General features: G+C 44.4%; 1 protein-coding gene across 1 annotated transcript in view; it reads right to left on the reverse strand.

Moving 5' to 3' along the window:
• The window catches only part of LOC103359730 (transmembrane protein 132D-like), a 31,425-nt gene extending 6,562 nt beyond the window's left edge, over window positions 1-24,863 (reverse strand). The window contains exons 1-7 of the mRNA XM_008285229.1: window positions 24,794-24,863; window positions 20,727-21,648; window positions 14,705-14,851; window positions 9,607-9,778; window positions 6,700-6,843; window positions 3,561-3,769; window positions 1,129-1,309 (exon numbers count right to left, since the gene is read on the reverse strand). Coding sequence (XP_008283451.1) covers window positions 1,129-1,309; window positions 3,561-3,769; window positions 6,700-6,843; window positions 9,607-9,778; window positions 14,705-14,851; window positions 20,727-21,648; window positions 24,794-24,863 — 1,845 coding nt within the window. The remainder of the gene's footprint in view (window positions 1-1,128; window positions 1,310-3,560; window positions 3,770-6,699; window positions 6,844-9,606; window positions 9,779-14,704; window positions 14,852-20,726; window positions 21,649-24,793) is intronic.
• Window positions 24,864-26,376: the final 1,513 nt, after the last annotated feature.

Below are 26,376 nucleotides of genomic sequence, written 5' to 3' on the forward strand. Positions count from 1 at the left end.
CAAAACTCATCAGCCAGTTTGAAAGGCATGTTGTCTTTATGAAATGCCAAAATTACACCAATTATGAGAACCTGGAAACGTGTAACACCAGACTGGATCTTTGGAGTTTGAAGTCTCTGACAGTGCTTGAATTAGGAATCAGTGAAGCGCCGTTCTGTTGTGACTCAGTCCGCCTGCTACGGGCCAACGACGGTCAAGCAGCTTTGTTAGACGTAGTCACAGAAAAATCCCTTTCAGATCAACTACTGCAGTCTAGAAAAAAGTTTTCAAGAACAAGTTTCCAAACAGTCTGATATGAAAGATGTTTATTTAACACAGAAGCTGCACAAAGAATCAGGATTTAACTGAACGATGCTGCTTATATACCGATGCAAACTTCTCCCAAACTCTCCTCCTTCCCCTGGAAACAGCCACAACCCATTCATTTTAAAAGCCAATCAGAACATCCTGGTCACCATTACATTTGAATTTATTAATATCTGAGGGTGTGTGATCTAAACATGGCGAGTGTTTTCTCCTCCTCTTCTTCTCTTGACCATTCCTCTCCATCCCGACACCATCTCTTATGCTTGCAAGGCCATCGTGACCTTGATTTCAACTCACAAATGCAGATGGAGAGCTTCTGCTTCACGCTCGGTCTGGAAATTCAACCAAAACTGCATGTCTTGTGTAAAATAAAAACCATTTGCTTGAACCTGAAACATCTGCCTTCCTCCCCTAAGAAGCCGCTCACCTGTGACCAACAGTCATGTGACATAAAGTCTGTCAGTTTTCAGCTTCACTGCAGATAGCAGAAGTATGAAGCTAATGAAAAATGTAAGCATTAAAATATTAATTTCATGTGAAAAGCAGCCACTTCTCCCAGTAATGGTAACACATGTGGGGAAAAGTTGTACATGTCGATTCCAGTTTTTTTCATTTTTTGTAAAACAGATAATCACAGAAATTCTAATTTCATTTTTGTTTATGATTTATGGCATTACAACTACAATTTGTGTATCCTTGTACTTCTGGCCATTGCCGTGCTGCTTCCATCGAGGTGTAGGACTTTATGTTGCAGTGAAAAATAAGCTCACGGTGAGTAAAAGTTTGACAGGAGTGAATAAAAAGTTCAATGTGAGGTTTTACCTTCCAATCGGGACCCAGGAAGAACTCAACAGGCTCCTCCCCGGTCAGCGGGTCGGGCGGCACCTCGGCGTCGGGCTGCGCTACGAAGGGCGTGAGCACCCTCAGTGACGAGTGCTGGTACTGCAACATGCAACCCCGGCCCTTCCTCATCTCCTCCTCTTCCTCGCTGTCCCACGTAGATCTGACAATTAAAGCAGAGTCGGTCACATGCTTCATGCTGAGGGTTAAACAGGGTGGCACAACTTTAAAAAACAAAAACCTGTTTACTGATTGTGAAGCTACAGCCAGCAGGCAGGTAGCGTAGCTTAGCACAAGGACTGTGAGCAGTATACATATTTCATGTTTTGTTTGTTTAATCCGCACAAGAGCTAAAAAATTACATTTGCTGAGGTTATTTGTAGCATTTGTAGCACTCCCGGACAGACCGGCGCATAATTACTGTTTTTCCCAACCTTCGGACTGATCCGGGCCGGCTATCTCTCCTTGCCGCCAGTATTTTGCATACAATGATGCTACAAAATGATTCAGTTAATCTGCAATGTGAACTGCCGGCCAACTGAAGGAGAAAAAAAAAAAATCAGTGGAGAGCTGCGGTTGTTGCTGCTGCAGAGGCACAACGCATGCTGGGTGACCTTTACTTCTAAATGAATTTAAGTTAAATTAACCAGGATCCCACGGCTGAGTGGTTTGTTTGTGGGTGATTGAGGTTAAGCTGGGAACCATCCTCAAACCCCTCAGCAATGATCATATAATTATCATACACACAGCTGGTCGGCCACGCGCCGCACCACAGGTGTGCTGGAGGCTTGGTGGATATGTTTTTTACACTGCAGGCAGAAAGCGCCTGTCAAGAGCAAATAAACATCATTCTTATATAGCCTAAGGTCAGAGCTTAACACGTGATGGAAATGCTGCTTGAATTAAATCGGCGCGATTCAACACCAGACAGCAAAAAGCAGCTGAATTCTGCTGTCATGGGAGGTTATCAATACCGCACAGGCCTTCCACCTGCAGCAGATAAACACCTCTGGGTCACATCAATGTATTTGTCTGATCCTTGATTTGATTTAAAGAGTGTTTAAAATTACAGCTTTTATCGTGTCTGTGATTTGCTTAATTGCTCTTTTTTTCAAAAATCAAACTTCCAAAAACACTTGAACACAAATAAAAAACTTTCTATGTTTAGTTCCTTCGCCGTGGTTACTCCACTTTTCAATTAGCCCTTCAACAACCCTTGAGCCATCGTGCCTTTTACGGGGTTGCCAGGGCGCTAATTAGCATCATTGAATGCTATTATTACAAGTGTTAATTAAACTGTATTACTGTTAACTGATTACAAGTCTTACAGTCCAGAGAATAAAAAAAAAACATGCAGAGACGAGGATCCCTCATGAATATGCACGGCTTTTAAGCAGGCTTTCAATAAATACATTTTTTTAAAAGATGTAAACAGAGTTGAAGTGTAAAACCAGATGTCAGGCTGTGATGCTCTCCCTCTGCCACACTAACACACAAATCTGCACTCGTTTATCGTCAAGTCTGTACAATCACGATCAAAACATCCTGACCTTGTGTCTGCCTATTGAACGTTTTGGGGAAATGACAGCCCATCAGTCGGCCGTCATCGCAAATATCGAGCGGGAAATAATGACTTTACTGTAAGTATTGAGTGAAATCCCACTAACCTTTGCCTCCGGGGCAACTGTGCCGCCTCCACACTGCCCTGCCCACTAATGCACCCAACGCACACGTTGTTACTGACAACATATATACTGTATTAGAGCTCAGGAAACAGGAACAGTGTCAGAAAAACCTAATTATTAAGTTTGCGAACCTGTATTTTTGCTTGTAGCGTCTTCACTGAATCATTAATCAGCTGCCGAAGTAGGAAAACACACCGCTCACGAACATGTAAGAAATGGAGAAACGCTACAAATCGAGAGGCGCGTCGGTGAAAAATGATTTGAATTCACTTCCTCTGCCTGAATCTGCTCAGAAGTCGCAGATGAGGCCTTGAAAACGTCCGTTGACACTTTTGGCTTCGCAAAGAGCAATAAAAAGAAATTTGTTTGGCACGCTATAGCCTGATGTAATATTAACTCAGATCTATAGGGGTAAAGGAAGGGCGGTGGTTAGCTTTGCAAACATAAAGTCAAGATTTGGTCGCCTTGATGTTTGGTAAACACTCAGCTCTGTGCATCGGTCTTGGATGAAAAATGTCACGACAGGACGCAGAAAGTATTGGCTTTGCACCAGTTTTTCTGGTATACATCTCCCACTACCCTGACTTTAACGAGGCAACAGCACCGCATTGCATTTCTGTCTCAATTAGCTGCGTGCTTGAAAATGTTTTCTTTTTTGCATCCTCGTGCGTAATCAAGGCAACAGGACCTCCAGCAACAGCAGATGTGCGGCAGCTGGTCAGGCCTCACCTCCTGTTGCCGGTAGTAACAGGAACTCTCCAGCCTTTGATCTGGCTGAGCTCGGGGTCGGCCACGTCGATGAACAAGGGCAGGCGGGGCATCCACACGCTCATCTCCAGCTGGGCGCTCAGGAAGCCGTAAGTAAAGTTGAGCGTCACCCTGCTTTTCCCTCGCGCCTCCTTGCCGTTTACGTACACGTAGTCGCAGCGATCTGACACCTGGCGAGAAGAAAAAAACGAGGATGGAGGACTCAAATAAAAACTCATTGCATTCCTTTTATTTCCCCCCATCAGCCTCTATAAATATCTTCATTATAGGTGTTAAAATGATATTAAAACATCCACCTGACACCTGGGACCGAACTGTCTTCTAATGAATTGTACACCGCTGGAGTTTTTTCGTCTTCATGTAAAGCTTATTCAACCTGAATAGGAAAGTTTTTTGCAAGGATGAACAATGACAGGAGATGAGGAACCATTTCAAACAAACTAAAACCACACACACACACAAGCAAAGACACATTTAAATAAAAAAATTATATTAAACTCAAAGTCTGTCCAAGGAATCGCAGCGTGTTTGTGTTTGTGTCATGTAAATTCACGACTGTGGTCTCTATGAAACTGTTACCGAATGTAAATTAGCTCCGGCTCACGCCCGCTTCCTGTAGCGCCGTACTGTAGGTGGGAGTGCTGCAGTCCCCCACCGGCGGGAGCAATGAGGTGAGACACAGCAGTCGGTGTGTTTTATTTAAGATTGGAGGCCTATCTCCACCGCCGCCTCACTTATCTTAACAAACCAGTGGCTCCACAGAGGTAATTGGAGAGCACTAGACTGGAGAATAGAGTGTAGCACTGGAAAGAGGGGAGGTGAAAGGGAGGGAGGGGAGGAATGACTTCTGAGGCAAGTGAAGCCGAACTCCCCTGGAAATGTTGACGGAGCCCAGCCTCTGAAGACCCTTTCCCCCATCACGCCGACCGACCGACCGACCGGCCGGCCTCTGATGTCTTGTGCAGCTCTGCATCCGCTTTAAGGTCAGCAGCCGCTCCAGAAATAACCTCTTTAAGCGCTCCCTTGTTTTGCAAAAAAATGATGAAACAGGTTGAAAAAACTATTTCTTTTTTTTTCTTACTGGCAATCTTTATCGTGCGATTTCATTATTTTGAAGCTTAAGCACATCCTCCCGGTCTGCAAACACCTCTGCGGATCGAGGATGCTGCATCTTAAAATACCCGTGGCTAATAGCGGCGGGTTTTTTGCGTGTTTCGGCCTATCAAGTGTGCTTTACATCACGGCTAGTTTATCAGCCGTTCCCAGCCCTCTGTTGTTCTCCTTTTATTTCTGTTCAATATGAAGCTCAGCGGGGTGCCCGAGCATGTTTGGAATGTGTAATCCTGGAACATTTTAACTGTGCAAATTGTTGCCAAACTAATATTGTTAATAGAAAACGCTGAGCGGACTTTTGAAAGTTTTGCAGACTTGAAGAAAACAATTTTAGACGCACATGTATATATATAGAGAGAGAGATGTACAAAGTCTCTAAAAGTAGTTTTCTAAATTCTGTTTGAAGAGGCGCATCTGTACGACACAAAGAGAAAAAGGAAGTTGCAGGAGTTTGATAGAAAGGAATGGAGGGCAATGGTTGCATGATTGGATGGAGTGCACATAAACCTCCATCCATCATCTATACACCGCTTAATCCTCATGAGGGTCACGGGGGGATGGAGTCTATCCCAGCCAACTCAGGGCGAAGGCAGGTTCACCTGGACAGGTAACCAGTCTATCACAGGGCTACACTTAGAGACAGACAACCAAGCACACTCACATTCACACCTATGGACAATTTAGAACACCAATTAACCTCAGCATGTTTCTGGACTGTGGGAGGAAGCCGGAGAACCCGGAGAGAACCCACGCTGCACGGGGAGAACATGGAGACTCCACGCAGAAAGATTCCGGTGCCCCCACCGGGACGCAAACCGGCAACCTTCTTGCTGCGAGGCAACAGTGCTAACCACTGCTCCACCCTGCAGTCCGCACACAAACCTGCATCAATCTACTGAAATACAGGTCAACAGGTCATGAAATTAGGTTCGGCGGTTCTGGTGTAATCTTGCGTTAAAAGGGTCCAAACTTGCAAACACACCTTGATTCTTTAACTCTCAGCCTTATGTGAGCTAAATCTAAAAGTTTCTGCGCTGCACATGACCGGATCCCTGATAAAGCTTCAGCCTGTGGCAGTTTTGAGCTGCATTAAACTGTGTTTTCAGGCTTTAACTTCACCTGGCTTGTGGGCTTTGCTCTAAAAAAAGGGGGTCAGAGACGGCAGGAAGCATAAGAGACCATTCAGAGACACAATAATAACTGGATTAAGTTCCTCTACCGATACAGAAAATCATTACAAACACACTCTCCCTCTCCTCGCCTCTTTTCTCACTCTCTTAAGCTCGCACACTTTAAACACTCTGACTTACACTCACAAAGCCAGCGGCTGGCACGCCGTCTAATGGAAAATAATATAATTCCCTTTCTTCTCCTCTCCTCTTTTCTCGCTCTGTCTCTGCTCCTGCTGTCCTGGTAACGCCGATCCATTGCACAAAGGTCAAATCGCCGTGCTTTACGGACCGAGTGCTGGGATCAGAAGCTCAGCCTCCGATGCCACATTTTGAAGGAGCTGCTTTTATCCACAATGCTTCGCTACGCAGACTCGAGCCGGACCTGTTGAGCGCCGTGGCACGGTGACAGGCGGACGTCTTAGAGGCAGAATGAATCACGAATGAATGAGTTTTTTTTCCAGTATCTCTAAATTCAGTTTAATCACCCGTCAATCATGCTGCAGACTTTGTGTGCAAATGACTTCCATTCAGCTCGAACCGGCATTAAATAAACATGAAACAAACAACTGCTGCGATAGTTTTCCTTTTTCTTATCCCGCATAAAAGTTATTTTCATTTGTTCAGAACACATTAAGGGACTATATATTATTTATACGTGATGTGGAGCGTGTATCCAGAGCGTAATCACGACTACTACATCCACCGCAGCGCTTCAGATTAGTTTTTTTCATATTGCGCAGACATAAGGCGAATGCATTTTACAAGCAACATGAAAAGGATTACAGCAATCCAGGTTGTCGGCTTTCATTACTTACCTTGAGCACATCCTCCTCTGCGGACCTGCAGCTGGTGTAGTTGGTCACGTCGGTGACTGAGCCGTTGGCCTCCACAGCCAGAGTTTTCACCGGGACCGAAACCATTTTGCCCGTCAGCACAGCGGTGTTCAAGATGTCCGTGTTCTGCGCACAAAAGGAGGGCGCGCAAAGAGCAGAAGGTTAGCAGTCGGTACGCTCTCACGGGTTTATTTTGGGCTGTATGTACTAAATCCTTAAGCAGAGGTGCAGTTCAGTGTCGGCTGAAAGATTGGATAAGAAAATGATAGATTTCCCTCAAGATGAACGTCTGCTCTAACTTTCAATCTCAGCAGCCACAGCACTTCCAGGGCGAGTTCCAATAATAAGATTTCATTTTTCCTCTTTGTATTTAAAGGTGACCGTCTAAAGAGAGACAGAAAACAGGCACAGAAGAAGACTATATGTACCAAAGGTCCCCCCCAGCCCTGAATCACGCTGCAGTTATGTGGCGTGCATCTCAACCATGCAGCCGCCAGCCATCCCCTGGTAATATTTAATGCTAAGTTCCTGTGTGTGCGGAGTGTTTTAATGCCTTTAAGAGGAACTGCTGCTTCACCTGATCCAATAGATATCCTACGAAGGAATTAAGATACAGGCTAGCTGTGAGTGCAGTTTAAAAAACAGGCTTTTGGAGGGTTTATTGACCTCGTTAGGATGAAAGATATAGATAGAAAAACTCCCCATTACACACATTGTAGAGTCGTATGGGAGCTTGATGACAGGGCGTCAGACTACCAGCGATTAAAACACCAAAATTCAGCCTGACTATTATGATTTATTTAAATCCCCACTGACAGAACACTCAGACCGGACAGATGTGCTCAAAAAAAAAAAAAAAAACCAGTGTCACCGTGACGATAATAAATGTCTGTCTCGCTAACACACAGACACCTGGATGGAAATAAGTCCCTCGGTGTGTTGTATTATCCATAGATCAGCACTTCTAGTCCCGCTAACACCTAAACCTGATTACGTTTGTAATCTCCCCAACCCATTTTCTCCACCTTGTACCGAACATCTTTGTAAACGCTGAGCAGCAGCTAAGCTCCTACTCATCCCGTAACTTGCCATCAAGCTTGATGTAGCTCTAATTTTACACTTTAACTCCTCCTTCAACACGGATTTGCGACTACTTTCCAGTTTATAAGATCTCTGAAAATGTCTTTTTTTAAAGGTGCCGGCGTTATGTGTGCGTAAGAAGCTTTGGGTGATCAGTGTGTATGTGTGTGGGTTTTTTTTTTTTTTTTCCCGCCTCACACTTGTGAACTAAAGTACCAGGCGGCGCTCGGCAGATGTTCCCTGGCAGCTTCACATTTTGAACTCTGCAGGGCTTGACAGCTGCTGACCGCAATTCCAAAAGGACATGCTCCAGTTCGGCGCTACAACACTGACCCAAACATAAGCCACTGGATCAGGGGGGAAGCAGAAAATCAGAAAGCTATACCAGCACGACGCCGGAGCCGCGCCGAAAAGATCGTGACGGGCGATGAGTAATCTGGTTTGCAGCGATCGAGTTTGGGTCAAGCGGTTCAGCCACAGTTGAAATCTGCTTTAACTGCACATTACGGTTAACTTTGTTTGATCGTTTTCTTGTGAGTGAGCCTGAGAGGTAAATCCTTCAGAAGGTTACAGGTGAGGGAGACAAACGCTTCATGCAAATGCGGCACAGAAAGGTCAGAAAATCAAACGTACAATTTAATAATCTTTACGATTAACCCTTCTGCTGCGCGCCGTGACATTTGCCGAGTTCATTTTCCTGACGTCTGGATTCACAGATGTTTGCGATATTATTTGTTTTTCTACGAGAAAGGAGGCCAGGTCTGTTCACTCCGCTGTAACGACGGGAAAAAGGATTTTTTTTCCTCGTGTGAATCCTGTAAGTGACTGAGATGAAACATATTTGCTCCCAAATGGCTGTTTGATTCATGTTGACTATCACACCATGAAATAGACTAGTGAATCTCCTGTCAAGGTCAGATATGGATCCACCTTGTAATTTCTGGAAGGGTTTTTTTCTTTTTTTTTTATTCTTCCCCTCAAAATGTTTTCAGACGAATAAAACATAAGCTGCAGGGAGTCGGTTTCAGATTGAGGGAAAAACTAAATAAAAAAGATTGATGAGGAGAAATTATTTGCTTGACAACATGAAACTGAGATTTCTTTTTATTATTATTATTTTTTCTTTCCTAAAACCAAAACACAGTTGACAATTTGATGAATTCTATCGTTGGTGTGAGACGGCTTTCTGAAGACTTGCATTTTCTGCATCGTTACAGTAAAATATGCTGACGCTAATTAAAATGCTAATCACTGTGTCAATAGAACGTTGCAAATGAGCCGACGTTTCCTCACCAAGACTCTTGATGTCTGACTTTAAATGCTCTCGAATCCCAGAAAGAAAGAAAGAAAAAAAACTGTTTGTGTAAGTGCGACAAATGTGGTGTTTTCCTCCACAGCGCCGACGTTTTAACGGCGGCTTGTTTATGACGCAAACTCCCAGGTGATCTCATCTCGTCTTGCTTATTCATCAGGAAGTTAAGTATATGAAACTGCCTTTTTATTGCGGCAATGAATACCGACTTTACCGAGACGCGGCGAGCCAGGTGCGTGGCCCGATGTTCCTCCACGACAAAGCCAAGTGACCTGGCGCCGAGCCTTGTTTGGAACCTCTCTCTCTGTCTTTTAAAACCTCCTCTTTGGTCAATTATCGGGATTAATAAGAGTACGATAGAGAGAATAAATCATTTACTGTGCAGCCTATGAGGAACGCAGTGTTTCTAGATTGTATTCATGGGGGGAGACTCTTTATATATGGATGCAAATGACACAAAAAATACTGTGATTTTGCTACGCCGCCTTTTTTCTCACCATGACCAGAGGCGCCAGCCCCACGTAGTCCCTCTGGGTGGTGTGGATCCGCATCACGCCCACATCCTTGACGTTCCCGGGCAGCTCCAGACGCCAGGAGATGGTGTGACTCTCGGCCTGCTCCGAAACTTCATTTGGTACGAAGTCCAGCTGTAAAACCTCAAGAAGACCCCTGTGTGGAGATAAAAAACATGCAATGGTTAGACGAGTTAAAGCAAGCCCGGGTACATTCTGCTCAACAGGCATCACTGTTTTGTGAAGTTACTCAGTCCGTGAACTTTATTTATATACAGCGAGGGGGAGAGAGCTTTCCTAATAAAAGGTTTTCCAATATATCGGCTGCAAAAGCAGCTGAGGTGAGATGCAGCGTTCCATTGAGAAGAGATGTGAAAATGACAAAAGTAAGCCTGCGAAAATTAAAAAGATTGAAATTACTCTGGAAAAAAAAAACACCTGTAAAGCTAGAAAGGAAAAAAAAATACAGACAATACACAAGAGTCTCATTTCAGCATCAGCAGATGGAAGAATGAGGTGACAGTGTGGAGGGGAGATTAAGTGAGCTGGCAGAGACTTCAGCCAAGTATTCTGGTCAAAGGATTGTCAAAGAAGTGGCATGTGATGTTATTTGATGCTGCCGAGTGTGTAGGCATACCTGTCAGCGCCAACAGATCAAAGGGAAAATAGAGCGGGATGTGAATGGAGCCGTGGCACTTTGAAGTGCGGCAAAACTTTGCATATAGCGAAACAATAAACCTCTACAGAGCTGGAACTCGCATTCAAAAAGGAGGTCAGACATGTTGGAGTCAGTGGCGGCAAGGACAAACGAAAACATATATACCTTTAGAGACGCATAAGATATTCACGCTCGATCAAAAGGAGCCCAAGGACCGATCGCTGCGCGGGAATGAATAAAGAGCTCCGGGAAAGAGGCCATTATGAGGTTTCTTGTGGCGTTCAAGGTCACAAATAAAAAAGTTACATGAATACATTTTTCTGTTTTTTGGTTGTGTGAGACAAATGTTCCGTCGCTGATGCTTCAGGCAGTACACTCAGAATTCACCGAGTACAATTAAAACTATTTATTTGGGCTCATTCCAGAGAAGCTCTGTTTCTGACTGCCAGACAGATTCTCTTAAGCAGAAGAACACTGATGGCTGGTGAAAGTTTGTGACAGGCACAAATGTGAAGAGCGTAAAGACCAAACCGATTTAGCAGTTTTGACTAACCCTCCCCCCCCTTTCGAAATGAAAGTTGTGACACATGGGGAAATAAGCTGATCTGCTTTCTTGATAAGAGTTAAGCCTTTTTTCGGAAACGGGATGCGTAACATCGTTGGCGTCATCAGTCTGTCAGACAGTCAGGCACATGGACGGTATGCTACGCCGGAAATAACAAACAATAGACCAGATCTAAATTAATAGCAGCTCATCAAACTGTCCAAATAACGAACAGCCTTGACTGACAGGTCTGTCCATGTGTGATATCAGAGAAGTTCCAGGACTGGTGTCACAAAAGACATAATTCAAGCTACGACTTTCACCCTTCAGACGATCAACCAGCACGTCTACAAAGAGATCCTGTGGCGTTTGCAGGACCAGTGGAGGCTGCTTCACCATGACAACGCCCTCAGCATCCCACAGCTCCTGACTGAGAAGAACATCTCCGTGCTGGAGCAACCTCCCTACTCACCCCACCTGGCTCCGTGGGGTTGTTTCCTCTTCCCCAAGCTCAAGAGGGTCATCAAGGGGACCCGTTTAGAAGACGACATCAAGATGGCTGAAGAATCCTTCCAGGAGCACATGGCGGTGTGGCAGAGAAGGCTGGGGAGGTGGGTTAGACTCCAGGGGGATCACTATCGAAGGGGAGAACTGGTAGATTGTGACACCAGTCCTGGAACTTTCTGACACACCTCAAACTTTACAAACAGTACAACAAATATGTCAACCTCAGGACGGCTGCTACGTTACAAAGGATTTAACTGCAGCTAATTAACTGTGATTCTGTCCAAAGTGAAGAAAAGCTCATAGTGTGAGCTGCTGTTGGATCCTAACTTGGACCGATCCTGTTTGCATGTCGGGGGATTATTTAGATTTGATTAAGTATTTATTTAAGTAACTGTTGTGTTGTTTCATGTGCATTAATGCATGTCGTTCACATGGATCCCAGTACGTTCTGATGCTGCAGGTAATTCACAAATACAGAGGAACAACTTCTACAAACAGCTGGAGGCAACAAAGTAAAGTTGAGCTTCTGTTAATATTTTCTCAAAGGAAAACAATGCATTACATTCAGTGTTGTTTTTATCGCAGTAATCTTTTTAGGGACATTTCCGTTTGTAGCTTAATTGTCGAGCATCGTGATAAAGAAAGGTGTTTTGTACCTCCTGTCTTTTGTCCTCCTTGTGCTGCTTTTGGACCCACATTGGTCCTGAAATCTTGAAAAGGCCTTTCACCAAATCGTCCTGCACAGCTGGAAGCACCACTACTAGTGCATGTCTATTTGTTAATGTGACTGGGTGCAGTTCGGACTTGTTGGACGTGAATGTGACTCGTCCTGACCCGGTAAGATCGCCGCTGCAGTTTTTAACGGAGCAGTTACCAACGAGCTCATTCGAACAGAAAGCCGATTGATATTCAGATGCCATCAGATTAATGAAGAGGAGTGCATGTCTGAGAGGGGCTTTAGATGAAAAGATGAAGCTTTTTTTTCATTATGAACTAGTGGCATGCTAATTTAGATTAGCATAAAGAGAGGAAATTGGAGGCAACTAGCTACTCTGGCCAAAAAAAAAAAAGGTTTAGTGCATAAGTATCCTTTGCAGCTTTTACTCTTTTGCACAGATAAAAAACATACAATGTGCTGGTAAGTGGGTTTTGTTGCCTTTAGATAGACCCAGGACGGCTGCTTCCCGCCGTTTTCAGCTCGTCTAAAATGTCAAACTAGTCCGCTAACAACCTCCATAGAGGTTCTGATCTATTATACAATAAGGCAAAACCAGAAGAAAGTAATTCTGCCCGAGCAGGTCGTGTATGTCTTTGGTAAATAAACCTGAAAGCATGCCAAAATTAACTCGTTCCAGATGTCTGCAGCGCTTAGGGCGGACACAGATCTACAGTGTCTCTCCTAGGAATTGTAAAAATAACATAATGTATGAAAACGTCTGAAATATCCACTTAATTTCTCCAATATGGGTCTCGTCTTGCTTCGTTCTCCTGTAAATAAAACGGACTCAGACAGCTTTATAACGGATTCACTGAATTTACAGTGCACGTGAGAGCCAAGTGCGGAAAGACAGAAAGGGTTAATGCCCCTATTTCCTGGAAATCCATCTATTAGGGGGGACTTTAAACCCCTGGGCATATCATCGCTGCAAAGCACAGTGGTTGGAGTGTGTCTATGTGTGTGTGTGTATGTGTTGTGTGTGTTGTGTGTGTTGTGTGTGCGTCTTGCATGTGTGTATGCGTCCCCCCCGGCGGAGGCTCATACAAGAGACACGACTTGGAATATCTCTACTTCCTAATCTCCACTTCTGAACGTGCAAGCGCTTAAGCCTGGATAACGTAGCCGTGATTATGGATGATTACGGATATGTGGGTCGGGCGGACGGCGGGTGGTGTTGTGTCTGTGTGGGCGGGAGGGAGGGATGGAGGGATGGAGGGATGGAGGGAGGGTTGCTGGGCAGAGGTGGCTGCCGGTTTGTGCGACCAGCATCTTCATCAGGCAGAGCCGATACGATCAAGTGGTGCGCATGAGGAAAAATCAGCTGAGAAATTAATATTCACATACTGTTAATCTAAAGGCAGCACAAGAGCAGAACTTTGATGTATTTAACGCCACCGTTTGTCTTATATTTGAACCACATCAAAGCTATTTGTGCAGAATCGAGGTGGGGCCAGAAGTCAGTGTTGTGTTTTTTGGGGGGGGGAGGGTGTTTTTTTAATTTAGTTTTTTAATAGAGTTCATAGTTGACAATCTAGCTGAATTAAAACGGGATGAGATAAACAAATATCCTCAGATGAAAAGTGAGGTTACAGATTGAGATCGTGCATGTTTTGCTTCCGTAGAGCTACGAACTCTTTATTTTTCTATTATTTCTTTCGTTCTGCACCTGTTTAGTCATTTCTTTCTTTCTGTATAAAGCATTATATGTACAAGGTATGTGCTTTTTTTCCCCAATATATAAGGAACTGAGATCTAGAACAGAAACTAATTATATACCAGATATAAAAAGACCGACGGCAGGAGGAAGAAAAGACGAGTTCACATGAGGCGATGGAGTTTTCAGTGTTCTTATTCCTTCACTTGTTTAAAGCTCTGATCATATTCAGGGTATGATGCTCACAAAAACATGCATAATCCCAAAAACGTGTGACAAATACTGGTGTTATCATGATGCCAGTTCTATGTGGTAATACCATCACGGTTACTAATCACTGCATGGCATCTGCATTAAGATGGATAAGATGTAAACAAGCAACAACATCCTGGTTTCCGTCTGTCAGCATATGGGCCTCTCTATACCAGAATAGGGGCTTATCCACTTTCCTGAAATCAGAATATAATGTCTACATGGGCACACTTACCATCATAATCTGTGATTGTCACACTTCAAGCTGATTAAGATCAAATCATGTTAATGGTGTTTTGTGTCTGTGAAGGTGGTCAGTGAGTCTCTTAAGGATGCTATTGTTTCGTCAGAAGAACAGAAGAATCTCATTTATTCCGATGCAGATATCTGGAGAAGACACGGGGTTGTTCTCTCACCTCTGCCGAGGAAAAAAAAATGTACACTGCATGAAAATGAATGCAGCAACACATTGTCTTATGCAGACTGTGGGCAGTCAAGCACCCAGTCTGCTCACCGCTGAGCACAAGGCCGCAAATTATTACTTTTTTCAATTTGGCCCTGTTCTACAAAAGGTAAGGTTACATTGAATAAGATGTGTGTGGGGGGTGTTTTTTGTTCATCAATTTCCTTTATAGCTGCAGCAGAGATCACTGAGACAAAAACAGAGAGAGAGAGAGACGAAGATGCAGGTTTGTTTTCTCTGCGTGTAGCGTAAGTATGTGGGCTCATGCATGTATGCAGCGGACTGACCTCTTTGCAGTGATTGCGACCTTCCTGCTGCAGACAACAGAAACCGTGTTGGGCGTCGCTCCTCTGCCGGGCTCCACCAAGATGTCCCACAGTGCTGAGTCACTGGGCCGGGCAGCGCTGAACGACAGGCCCATCTTCACCGTCGCCCTGCAGTCAACACACAGCAGAGTGAGAGAAAATGTAAAATTAGGAGGAAAGAAAGTCTCTCGTAGCATGTCTCTTAATTTTTTTTTTTACAAGCAACAAAGGGTTTTATTCTGAAAAAGCAAAGATGCTCCGAACGCCGAACAGAAATGTTTAAAAATAGTTGCATCTGTGTGTTTTGTGTCTATAGCAACGCTGCAACAAATCCATTATGCTCGCCGTCTTTGTATCCATATACAAAAGGCATACAGTTGTGTAGGTGGGTGCTAGCTAATTGCCTGGGAAAGTGTGTTTTCTTTTGCACGTGTTGCGTCTGCATTGTCTGTTCGGTGGCTCACGTGGCGTCTAACGAGGTGAGCCATCGACAGACTGATGTGTCGCAGGCAGCTCGCAGACCGAGAATTAACAGGGGTATTTAATTCCCCATTAGCCCTGGGGAGAACTGGAAATCAGTTAATCAGATGTCCAATTCAGACACACACACACATAACTCTGTTAGGAGAGAGAGAGAGAGAACGCTCCTGGTGAATAATGCCAGACTAGTCCTGCAAACGCGAAAGGACGCAGAGCGGCTATTCCGAGTCGCGGGGCTTGAAAAGTGATACCGGAGGGGGGGAGAGACAAAAATGCTTCTGACCCACGTTTAAAGTGCAGCGATTCACTAATCTGCACTCACACAGACACGTAGCTACAGGGGTGGGAGCCTCGTGTGCTTCCAAAACGAGCCAATTTCCTCGTGGCAGGGATTCAGCGAGGTGCTGGCAACGTTCCACAGGGAATTCAGCCCATGATAGCTCAGGAGCATCACTTCCCGCTGATCTGCCAGCAGGAGGCTGATAGTGAGAATTTTGGAGGAAAAAAAAAAAAAAAAAGTAAAATGTTGTATCAGGTTCACACATTCACAGGTATTTTTGAAACCAGATTTTTTCCTTTCTTTGCATGTGGATGGAGAATTTCTTTCCGAGCAGATGCAAAAACACAACGATAGCGCTGATGAGAACCAAAGCAGCAGCTGTTGATTTAACTGGAACCCTAAAGCAAGAAAAAGCGAATACTGGTTTCAACAGACTACCAAGAATGGCACCATCAGGAATTATATGAGTGGACTGATCTGTTCTTCAGTATAGTGGAAGTTAAACTCTACATTTATGTGTAAACATATTAAAAAGAAAAGTCCAGTTAGCAAGGTTAGCATTAGAACTGCAACTATTCACTGATTAATCAATTAGCCGCCAACTATTACATGATCAACAACTATTTTGATTGATTTTAGGGGGGGAAAGTCAAAAATGCTCTGATCCAGCATCTTTAATCTGATTATTTTCTGATTTATTTACTCCTTTCTGACAGTAAACTGGATATCTTTGGGTTTTTAGACATTTGAGGACCTGATCTCAGGCTGTGTGAAAGGCTGACTGACATTTTTCAACACTTTCTGATATTTTACAGACCAAACAACTAATGGATTAATTGAGAAAATAATCAGCAAATTATGAAACAGCAAAAATGCTAAGTTAGCAATACTGGCTACAGATATATTAGCAATGCTAGCTTAGCATAGGCACTGTTCTGCCATTGCCAAAATTGCACCAAAAAAAATTTATCCCAAAAGCTTCCAAAAGCACAATTTTCAGGGACCTTGAACTGTGTCTGCATAGAAATAAAAGACCAAACTGCAAAGAAAAAGCTCCATTTGAAATAATACTTGCATATATGTGTGGTTTTGTGGTGCTATAAAGCTACACGTGATGCATTCGAAGCCTCCATCCAGACTGTGGTCATGACAGAATGCCTACTGATCATGTAAGCATCAAAATAAACACGTTCTAAATACCCATAAAGCTGCCTCACCTGTCTCATCTCTCTTTACATCCACCCCAGACGCAGACACACAAAGCTTCAGCGCTGATGAGAACACACGACTGCCGAAGACAACCTGCTGTTTTACAGCAAACGATCTGTTTTCTGCTTTAACAACCTGTTGTTTACCATTTGGGCCACGAGTCGGTCTTCAGATCGCTGAAGAACATTAAGATTGACAGATGGAAAGACAAACACGCACTCAGAATCTATTTGTGCTAGAAACAGGGTCAGTGTGCCGTTATGTCCACGACGGTCACACACATTCAGAAATGTTATTCACAGAGCAGCGAGATGAACCAATAACCAACGAGTTCAGGGTAAGAGCCTATTCAAAGACAGAACATAGTATATAAGAATAATGCAAGAAAACAAACTGCAATTGGTGTTTAAAGCAGACTGACGTGTTGATAGTTTACCCAACGCTGGATAAAGACGTATTTATGCAGAGATCAATTTCTGCATCAATCAGACTCTTATGCCAAAGGCAAAATCCCCACATTACATCTTCATTTACAACATTAGCGAATGTTTGAAATACAATAAATATCAATTCACGGCAGGCAGATCAGAATATAAATCAAAAAACAGAGACCTAGTTCTAATTTCTCCATAAATCTTAATTTTCTCGTTTCATTGCTGAAACAGAAGTGATAATTCCTCATTGCGACCGCAGCCGGGAACAAATTAACGGACCGCGTTTCAATTAAGATGTGAATTTTTCCAAACTTATTTTGCTGCTACATCCAATAAATCATGTTCTGGCTGCTTCTTCCAGCTCAGTGTCACAGTGACAACAGCACCTGATGACCAACCTTCCCAGGGGTGCAGAGCACTTCAGCTGACTCCTATTGAGTGTAGAGAAGCAGTAACTCAATGCCAGGATCTTGCTGGATCACTGAGCTTCTTGTCCGCAAGCAGACACGAGCGTCCCTGCAGAGAAACCTCATTTCGGCCACTTCTATCCTCGCTCTTTGTCTTTGTCAGTCACTGCCCAGAGTTCATGACCACAGGTGGGGAACAGAATGGATATCGACCTTTAAACTGAACAGCTCTTCACCGCTGCTTTACCAAACTCAGGCAGTCTCTTTGTTTAAAACTCAAAGCTGGAAAGTTCTCAACTCCATTATTCGCTTTTCAATAGCCGTCCGTGCATAACAAAATGAGTTTTTGCTGCCTGCGAACACGGAGTTTTGTGCTTCTCTCATATTTAATACATGTTGTTTACAAGCCGTCCGTGTGCTTAACAGGTGGGTATGGCCGCCCTGCACACACACACACACACACACACACACACACATACAGATTACACAGTTAATCCTGGCAGTCAGCCCAGATCATCTCCACCCTAAAGGGTTAACCTCTTGATTCATTTTCAATCAGGGCCACAGATTATCTGGCCTAACCCTGATGGAGTGGACTCAATCTTGGGCCAAAGAGCGAAGTAGAGCAGGGATTTCTCCCAGGAGGAATCAATCACTTTGCCAAGCTCCTCAGAGCTAGACTTCACTTGGACTTAACCGCTGCTCCCCGTCCCCTCTTCTTGCCCAATCTTATTCCGGATGTGGCAGCAGGTCAGAAATACAGAGGCTGAAATCACTGACCTGACTGAAGGAACTCCAGCGGTACGGTCAGCGAGTAAGAATTTGGGGAATTTCAGGTGAGGAGGCTGTAAATCCTAACAAATAGTCCAAAAAAAAAAAAACCCCAGTACCTGCAGATGTTAAAGGTTAGCGTCTGTCTGCCAAATCGTACTCACATAATTTCAACCACGCCAGCAGAGCTGCATTCAGGTCACTGGGACTCTGCGTTTGTGTGCAGACATGTTCGTGACGGGCAAATCAGGGTCATAGGGCAATTATTCGAGTCACAGACTTGAACCACGGAGACAAAGTGCTTCTGATACACGCCTGCGATGCGGCGATCCGCTAATCTGCGCTCACACAGACACCTAGCTACAGGGGCGGGAGCTTCATGTGCTTCCAAAACGTGCCAACTTCCTCGTGGCAAGGATTCAGCGAGGCGCTGGCAACCTTCCAGAGGGAATTCAGTCCACGCCAGCTCAAGAGCATCACTCAGCTCCTGCAGATTTGTCAGCAGGATACTCACAGCGAGAAAACAAGAGCCAATGTTAAGGGGTCAGCATTTCTCTAAACCAAATCTTTTTTCGTGTAATTTCAACAATGCATTCAGGCCGCCGTGGCTCTGCATGTGTGTCTATTTCTGTGAATGGTAAGTGTGACATTTGAGAGGAGATTTTTGACTGACAAACAGCCACAGATTTAACTACGCGCCCTCCCTATGGATTAATACACACATCTTAACCTCTCCCTCCATTTGCCGGCGGCAGATTACTGCACGGTCGGTATGTCGGTAGCATGATATCACTAAATCACGGGATTAGAGAGAAATTTGTCTTGCATTTCAAACAAAACCATTAAGCAGAGTAAAGACTGGAACCACAAACCTCTCTGCAACCGCTTTACCTTTTACTGATCTGAAGCCGTCTGATAAAACACAATTTGACTCCGCTCGCTGATGTGCATCAGGAGGCAGCAGGGGGAAAGTTGGAAAACAGATTGAACCGTGTGCTTCGGTGTGACGAGGCTGCTTTTATATTAAATTCACCTTTACCCAAAGGAACAAGGGAGATGTTAGTTGTTTGTTTGCTTGCTCCATTAAATAGATGCATTATTTATGAAGTCAAATAACCAGAGAACCTTGTTGAAACGTTAGTGGGACGTTGAGATATGAGAACCGGTGAATCATTTGCCAATTATTCCCCTGCTTATGGAAGAGCGCTCTCCATAACTCCCCCCAATAACTGAGAAGTTGAAGTAGACAGGATATAACATGTCAGTAATTTATGAAGCCGGGGAAACTGGCAGACAACACAAGTCATGTTGGCACTCAAGCATTTTACTGCACGGCCTTGATGGTGAGCCCCATCAGTATTCAAGTGCCTTAAGTAACCGTTTAAATGCATGGAGCTTATCCCTCATGAATACGCTTCAATATACTATACATCCCGACCATTCAACTCGGTGTCGGTGTCTTTTTATGCTTCACGCATTTCAGAGACAATTAATTTTTATATAATTCCTCCTAAACTCCGGTCCGCGGCGCGCCGGGCGACACAGCCCAACGATTACAGTGTTTTGATTTCTTGGAATGGCGCCTTCATCTAAACACCTTAAAGACACACACACAGAAAAAATAAAAAGAAAACTCTGGGCAGCTTTTATACAGCCACATTCCTTGAATATTTAAGGTCTCTGCTTTGGTCTCAGCTATACAAAAGATTATTTTTCGGCCTTGGATGATGGAGGAAAAAAGTGCAAATGGCATGTTTACTTGTCAACAAGCCAGACGATCGCCATCTCAGCTCGCAATTTGCTTATGAAGGACGAATTGCAAGTTGAGTTCTCCTCAAGGACTACAGACTTGACTTCGGAACTGCACTGACAGATATGAGACTTTAGCAAGACTTATCTTGAATTGCAGGAGACTTGGCCTGGACCCTAGAGGACCCCGAAACGCTTTATCACAGACCAGAGTAAACTTGAACGCCAGCGGATGGGTCGGTATCCAACATTTGCTGAAGAAAATGCGTGTAAATTCAAACCGATGAGCAACTACCACATGTATACTCCATAAAGAACTTTCTATGATTTAGTAACGTGGCGGTCTTCTGGCTCGGATGTTTTGGGAAACGTATATATTTTTGTCAAGAGTTGGATGAAAAAATTGAGACCACTCTTATGTGCAGTAGTGTAAAGTCTGGAAACATGGGAAACAGGCCTAACATAACACGCTATAATTGATTACTTTAATCTATGCACAAGTTGTTTTACAGTTTTATAGGCCGGTTGCGTGCCAAGAAAGTCTTGGCTTTGGGCCCACCATGACAGGCAACCAGCAAAGTCGGGAAGAAGTCACTGCTCAAGGCCACGAAATAGCTTAATGCACAGCTAGTGCTCGTCCAACCTGATGAAGAAACACACTGAGGATCTCTCACCTGATCGTGAAACCTTCCAAAGTAGACGTACTGGCCAGAAAGACATAAAACGTTGCCACGTCAGCGGTCTTCAGGGGCTTCGAAGAAGTCTGGATCACCACAGCACCTCCCAGCCTCAGCCGAAGGAACGTCGGGTTCCCTGGTGGAGTTTTGAGCAGACTCACGCTTCCTATCCGCCTCATCGGCGTCCCTGATCCCCCAGAGTCTCTTCCTCTCCCCACTCCTACCCGCTGCAGGCTGTCCTGTGGGGTGCACTGCCCTGTCTGGTCCCTCCGACTCTGGAAGTAGACCTCCACGACGTTCCCCTGAAGCCCCTTAACTCCTTCGTTTCTTTCCGCTTCCCTGCTAGAGCTTCCTGATCGGCTGGCTGAACTGAACCAAGTGGGCTCCGGCTTCAGCTGCGCCACACAGAATCCACCTGGAGGCACCAGGCAAGCTCCGCGGACTTCCCTCGTCTCCCAGAAGGCATAAGCCGTCACGCAGTGAGCTCCGTCCTTGGCCTTAGCGCCACCATTTTTCCTGCCAGCATCTCCTCTCGAGCCCGTCGTGTCTTGCCCAACGGTGATGTTACCCTCTGAGGGCATGTGGAAGAGAATCTTGACAGCAGGAGATGAGGAACGAACCTGGCGGCCCAAAATGACTGGCAGGATCCTGCGACCGCTGAGGAGCAGGTCTGGAGAAATGGAAGCATCTACAGCCAGAGGGCCATACGAAGCGTTGACAGCCGGCTGGAGGAGGCCGGCACCTAAACCCGTGATGAGAAAACTCTGGGTTTTCAGGCTGGCGTTCCCCGACGGCTCCGGGCTGTCCTGTCTCAAGAACACGTGGTCCACATTGAGGACCTGAAAGTTGACAGTTGGATAAACTGGAGATGGAGCGGAGGATGTCTTTGTGTCTTCAGGAGCTTTCTGGCTGTCAGCAACTAGGAGAAGAGAATTTACAAAGAGTAATTAATACACAGACTTTACAGCGTTAACTCAGAATTTCAGTGATAGGTGTCAAATCTGTCACTTACAAAGTCAATCAGCTACTTTAGCAGCAAACATTTGATGAGGATGGCAGAAGGATGAAGGGTTGAAAAAGGGATCAAGGCTGCAGAAACAAAGGGTCCATGACAGTGGGGGGAGTTGGGCGCCAAAAGGATGGATCAGAACGCTGATGAGGGCAGTTGGCTGTCTTGAGGGAACCAGAGAAACTCGTGGTAAAGGAAATGACTTTATATAATGAATGTGGTTCATTTCCCAATGTGGTTCCTGCACTGAACAGAGGAGAGCAAAGGAAAACAGACGTGGGCTTTTCAGGACAGTTTTATTCTCAGTGCATTTTCACTCACACAGCCTTTCATGCTGCTGCTGCATAAACCCTTGCATTTGGTGCCCCCAAAAGCTGAATAGACTATTCACATTTCCCAAAGCAAACCGCTGAATTCTGCAGCAATGGCACTCATTTTAGCTGGAACAGTGCAGAAAGGGCCACGGCGTACAGTAGAGTTTCTACTGCGTACAATGTAAGCAGATGGTAACAATTATGGTCAATCTACACGTCCCCAATGCAATGTTCAGCCAGATGAACTACATGCTCGCACAGACGTTTGGCCACTACTGTTAAATGGCTCTATGTAGAGGGAGTTACACACATCAATACTGTTTTAAGCACTAAAAAGCCCAAATATCCCACTAAGCAAATACCACTTAGGTGCACCTCGGGCCTCTGTTACATTTGTCCTTCAACAGAAATTCTATGTCTATGCGATGCAATAACGGGAAAGCAAAAGTGCTCTCTCATAACTTCTGTGGGAAGACTGTTTGTCCCAATAGGATGCTGTATGTGACAGATTCCACTTTCTGCTGCCAGACACTTGCCATGCCCCATATTGAAGTGCTCCAGAATTAATGTGCGAATACGACTTTTCCTCAGCTCACAGAAATAACTTATCTAAAGGCAGAAACCTTTGCCAAGGCAAAAACTCCTTTTTTTTCCCCCCCAAAGGTCTTTGAAGCGATATATCATTCTTCTCCGATTTCAAAACCATATTTCACGAATACATCTATATGTAAATACGATTTCTACCTGAATGCAACTGAAAATCTGCACAGATGTCAGAGTTGATATTAAACGTGTAGCACCGGGAAAGAAAAACCCAGAGGAGGAGTGTCTCGTAGATTCCAGTGATCGCACTAATGATGTTAGGTGTTTCACATAAAGGCCGAGCTGTGTACATTTCTTATGGATATCTGCAGATTTAAGGCAAGCCAAAGGTAGAACAAAACCGCAAAGGCGATCCAGTTGCGCATCAACGTTTATTCGCTGCTGTAAATCTGCCTACTCGGAGCTAATTAGTCTAATTAGCTTAAATTAACTGAAATTTTATTGTGCTCTTATCATCTCCAGCGTGGAGCCTGCCGTTATCGCTGTTGTTACTGAAGCTTGTCTACCAACAGACCTTTTAAAATCCATGAACGGATTTCAATTACATTTTGTGCAACAGATAGCTCTGAGACAAAGCTCGGCTAATTAGATTTTGGTGACGATCCAGATCTTGGATTGGCTAAGTAAAAACATAATAACGAAGGGACTCGATTCCAAATCCTTCCCAGTTCTTCGCGGCAGAATGAAAAATGTGTTTGGGTGAGAAAAAGCTTCATAAATGTCGGCTTTAGGTTTAAGTTAGGGGAATTATTTGTAGCCGGCAGATGTTTGCGCTCTCTAGTTTAAGTGCCTTCTAATTTGTTTTATCGTCATTACTCTATTCTGAAAAGCAGGAGAGGTGAATGCAGAAATACAGAACATTTTGTTGACTGTTCTGTACTGTGACATGACTGTAAATCCATCGCCTATAAATATATCCAAAAACATCAACATGATAAAATACTGCAGGTCAGAGCAAATAATGGAATGAAGAAAGCACAAGGACGAAAATAATCCTCGGCATCTGTTAGTCGTCGCCTTTGATCTGAAGCTCAAAATAATTCCACTGCTAATGAACGCTGCTGGAAATCAGTGACTGTATAATGTATTGATCGGGTATTAATTCGGAGAGCTTTGGCTGGAAGTATCTCAGAGATCTTAACCGGTGACATTACAGAAATATTAACAATCTTGCATATTTTCTTGATTGTAAATGGTAAAAAAACTCATACAGGCTCGCAGACACATTAGGCAGCACGTGTAGGACTGGACTAAAAGATAAGAAGGTCATGCATATTCATGGTTTTCATAGGGGGGGAAAGATATCAAAAAGCTGAGCTCTATCACTTAAACACGCAGCGAGAGCCCAGCTGGGCCCTGCACTGGCAGCTATGCAGCAAGTCACATGTGTGTATGATGAAAAAAAAAAAACAACGCACACGCAGATATCATGTGTAGATACAGCATAAGCCCAGGCAATCTCAGAAAGTAGTCTTTTGCATGATATCGGTATCACAGAGAGGCAGACGGCTTACTGCGACTTCATAGCTCCCAATGCAGGTTATCTTTAAACAACCAGAGAAACAGCTGTGCAACCTCAGCTTCGGGCCTCTTTAATCCCACAGATGAAGCTTCCTGATGCACACTGGAGGGCATGCTGTCACTTTCATTTAGACAGAGGGATAACAAAACGGGTTGAGGCCATGGGCAGAAGCCACAAAACCCTCAAAAATAGGGAAAACAAAACCCTATATCCTGACATGAACCAGTCAGAAAAAAACACAGCATGGGTGATGGATTTCAGAAAAATTGTTTGTTTGTTTGTTTGTTTTTTTATGTTAAGGCTGCACAGGATTTTGGAGGGCCTGCTTTAAATTTGCACATAAGAGAGTACAGGAACAACAGTACTATTTAGTGCATGTTTAAAACTGCACCAGGATCATGCAAGAGGGGGTTAAAGAAGTCAATATATATATATAAAATCCACCAGAGCACTTGCAAAAAAATAATGTGTAAATACAGCTACTTCCAACCCTGGTGCCTCATGCGTAAAAGCTCTCCATCTACATGCGCCCTGCTCCAGCGTAAACCAAACTCTCCAACTCCACCAATGAATGAAAAGCAGACGCGTTTCCTCAAAAACTACTCTCAGATCTCACCTTTAACAGCTGTTAGAACCGCCGCTGCCACAACAGGAAGCAATGAACGCAGGGAAAAGTTGCGAATCATGTTGGTAAAGTTACAGGTGTCGGTCATCCACTTTGCGCTGAGCTCCAGTGCGCGCCGGGGTGAGCTTTGGTGACTGTGCGGTTGAAAGAAAACGCTGGAAACGAGTCATCACATTGCCCGGTGTCCTGGAAAGTTTAGTCCTCTGGGCTGTAGAGGATCAAACCAACGGTTGCTTCACTTCCTTATCCGCATAACGCGTCCTCTCGCTGCGCCAGAAATACTTTCAGACGTCGTGTCTTTCTTCTCCAAACGATGAGTTGGGTTTTTTTCTTTCTTTCCTCCGGGCGCACAGCTCTGGCTGACAGCGAACAGAAACAGCTCTTCTCATGATGGAAATCGGTAAACACGTGCCGTGGGTCAGATTAACCAAACCCACGTGGGTATAATCGTCGGTGGAGGGGAAGAGCTGCGAGCAAAATTAAATGCACACGAGGTCGGAGATCAGTGGTTTCTCCGTGACGCGTTTTAATGCTGATTTAACAATATGTTTTGGGCGATAAAGCGACTTTCACACCGATGTGATTCCTAACTTTTAAATGCTGTGTTCGTGATTATATTTAAAGTTGTAAGAAATTGGCAGAGGTTCACATTACATTCAGGCGGCCTTTGTATTGCTGGTGACACACTTGACTGGGGGTTTTAAGGAGAAAAAAAAAAGAAAAAGTTTAGTGCCAGCTGTCAGCTGTATATTCTCAGTCCACAGTCACCTGGGATCAGACTTGGTGCGTAGGATGGAGCAGATGGATGCAGCCACAAAAGTCGTGCAGTGTCACAGCACATATACATTTGGCACAAAGCATCAGCAGACTCTCATAAACTTGGTCTTGTACAAGCACTGCTGTACTACATATATTTAGATTATTTTATACGTGTCCACACATACATAATTGAGATCAGAGGATTCAGAATCAAATAAAATACAAATTTCTTTCTTTCGTTGCTCCAGCAGTCGCTCAGGTCACATGTAGTTCCTCTGCACTCTGGATAATTCTATATTTTTTTCTCTCTTTTTTTGTGTAACACTTCATCTGCCTTGACCTAAAATTCCACACACTCATTATAATGAGGCGCACCGAGCACCAGTGTGAGTTCAAAGCCTGAACTGAAATAGCATGGTGTCTTGTTGCACTGTGTCCTACAACCGGGGAGCTGATAATATGAGCAGTTTTGTGTCCAAGACCGAGCCAAGGGAGGTGATGCAGTTTAAGAACTGTGGAGTCCAGACACTGATTCTGCGAAGAGACATCGAGCTAAGTGCTGACATCAGATTAATGGTAAAGAACACCTGGGTTTAATGAGCTTGGTCAGACTTTTCCTCACTTCTCCGCTCTCCAGCATCCCCCTAAATACTTGTTCTCTGACATTGTGTCTCGACTAAACCCACTTCGTTCAGGGCCTCGATGCCTCAGTGGCTGTTTTATTGCAGGATGGCACCGGTGCCAGGGTGACAGCATTAAGCATGCAGGCATCACTGATGAATAAACAGTTCCCCACTTGACAGCAGAGGCTGATT

The sequence above is a fragment of the Stegastes partitus genome, unplaced genomic scaffold (assembly GCF_000690725.1).
Source record: "Stegastes partitus isolate 25-593 unplaced genomic scaffold, Stegastes_partitus-1.0.2 Scaffold391, whole genome shotgun sequence".
Taxonomy (NCBI): domain Eukaryota; kingdom Metazoa; phylum Chordata; class Actinopteri; family Pomacentridae; genus Stegastes; species Stegastes partitus.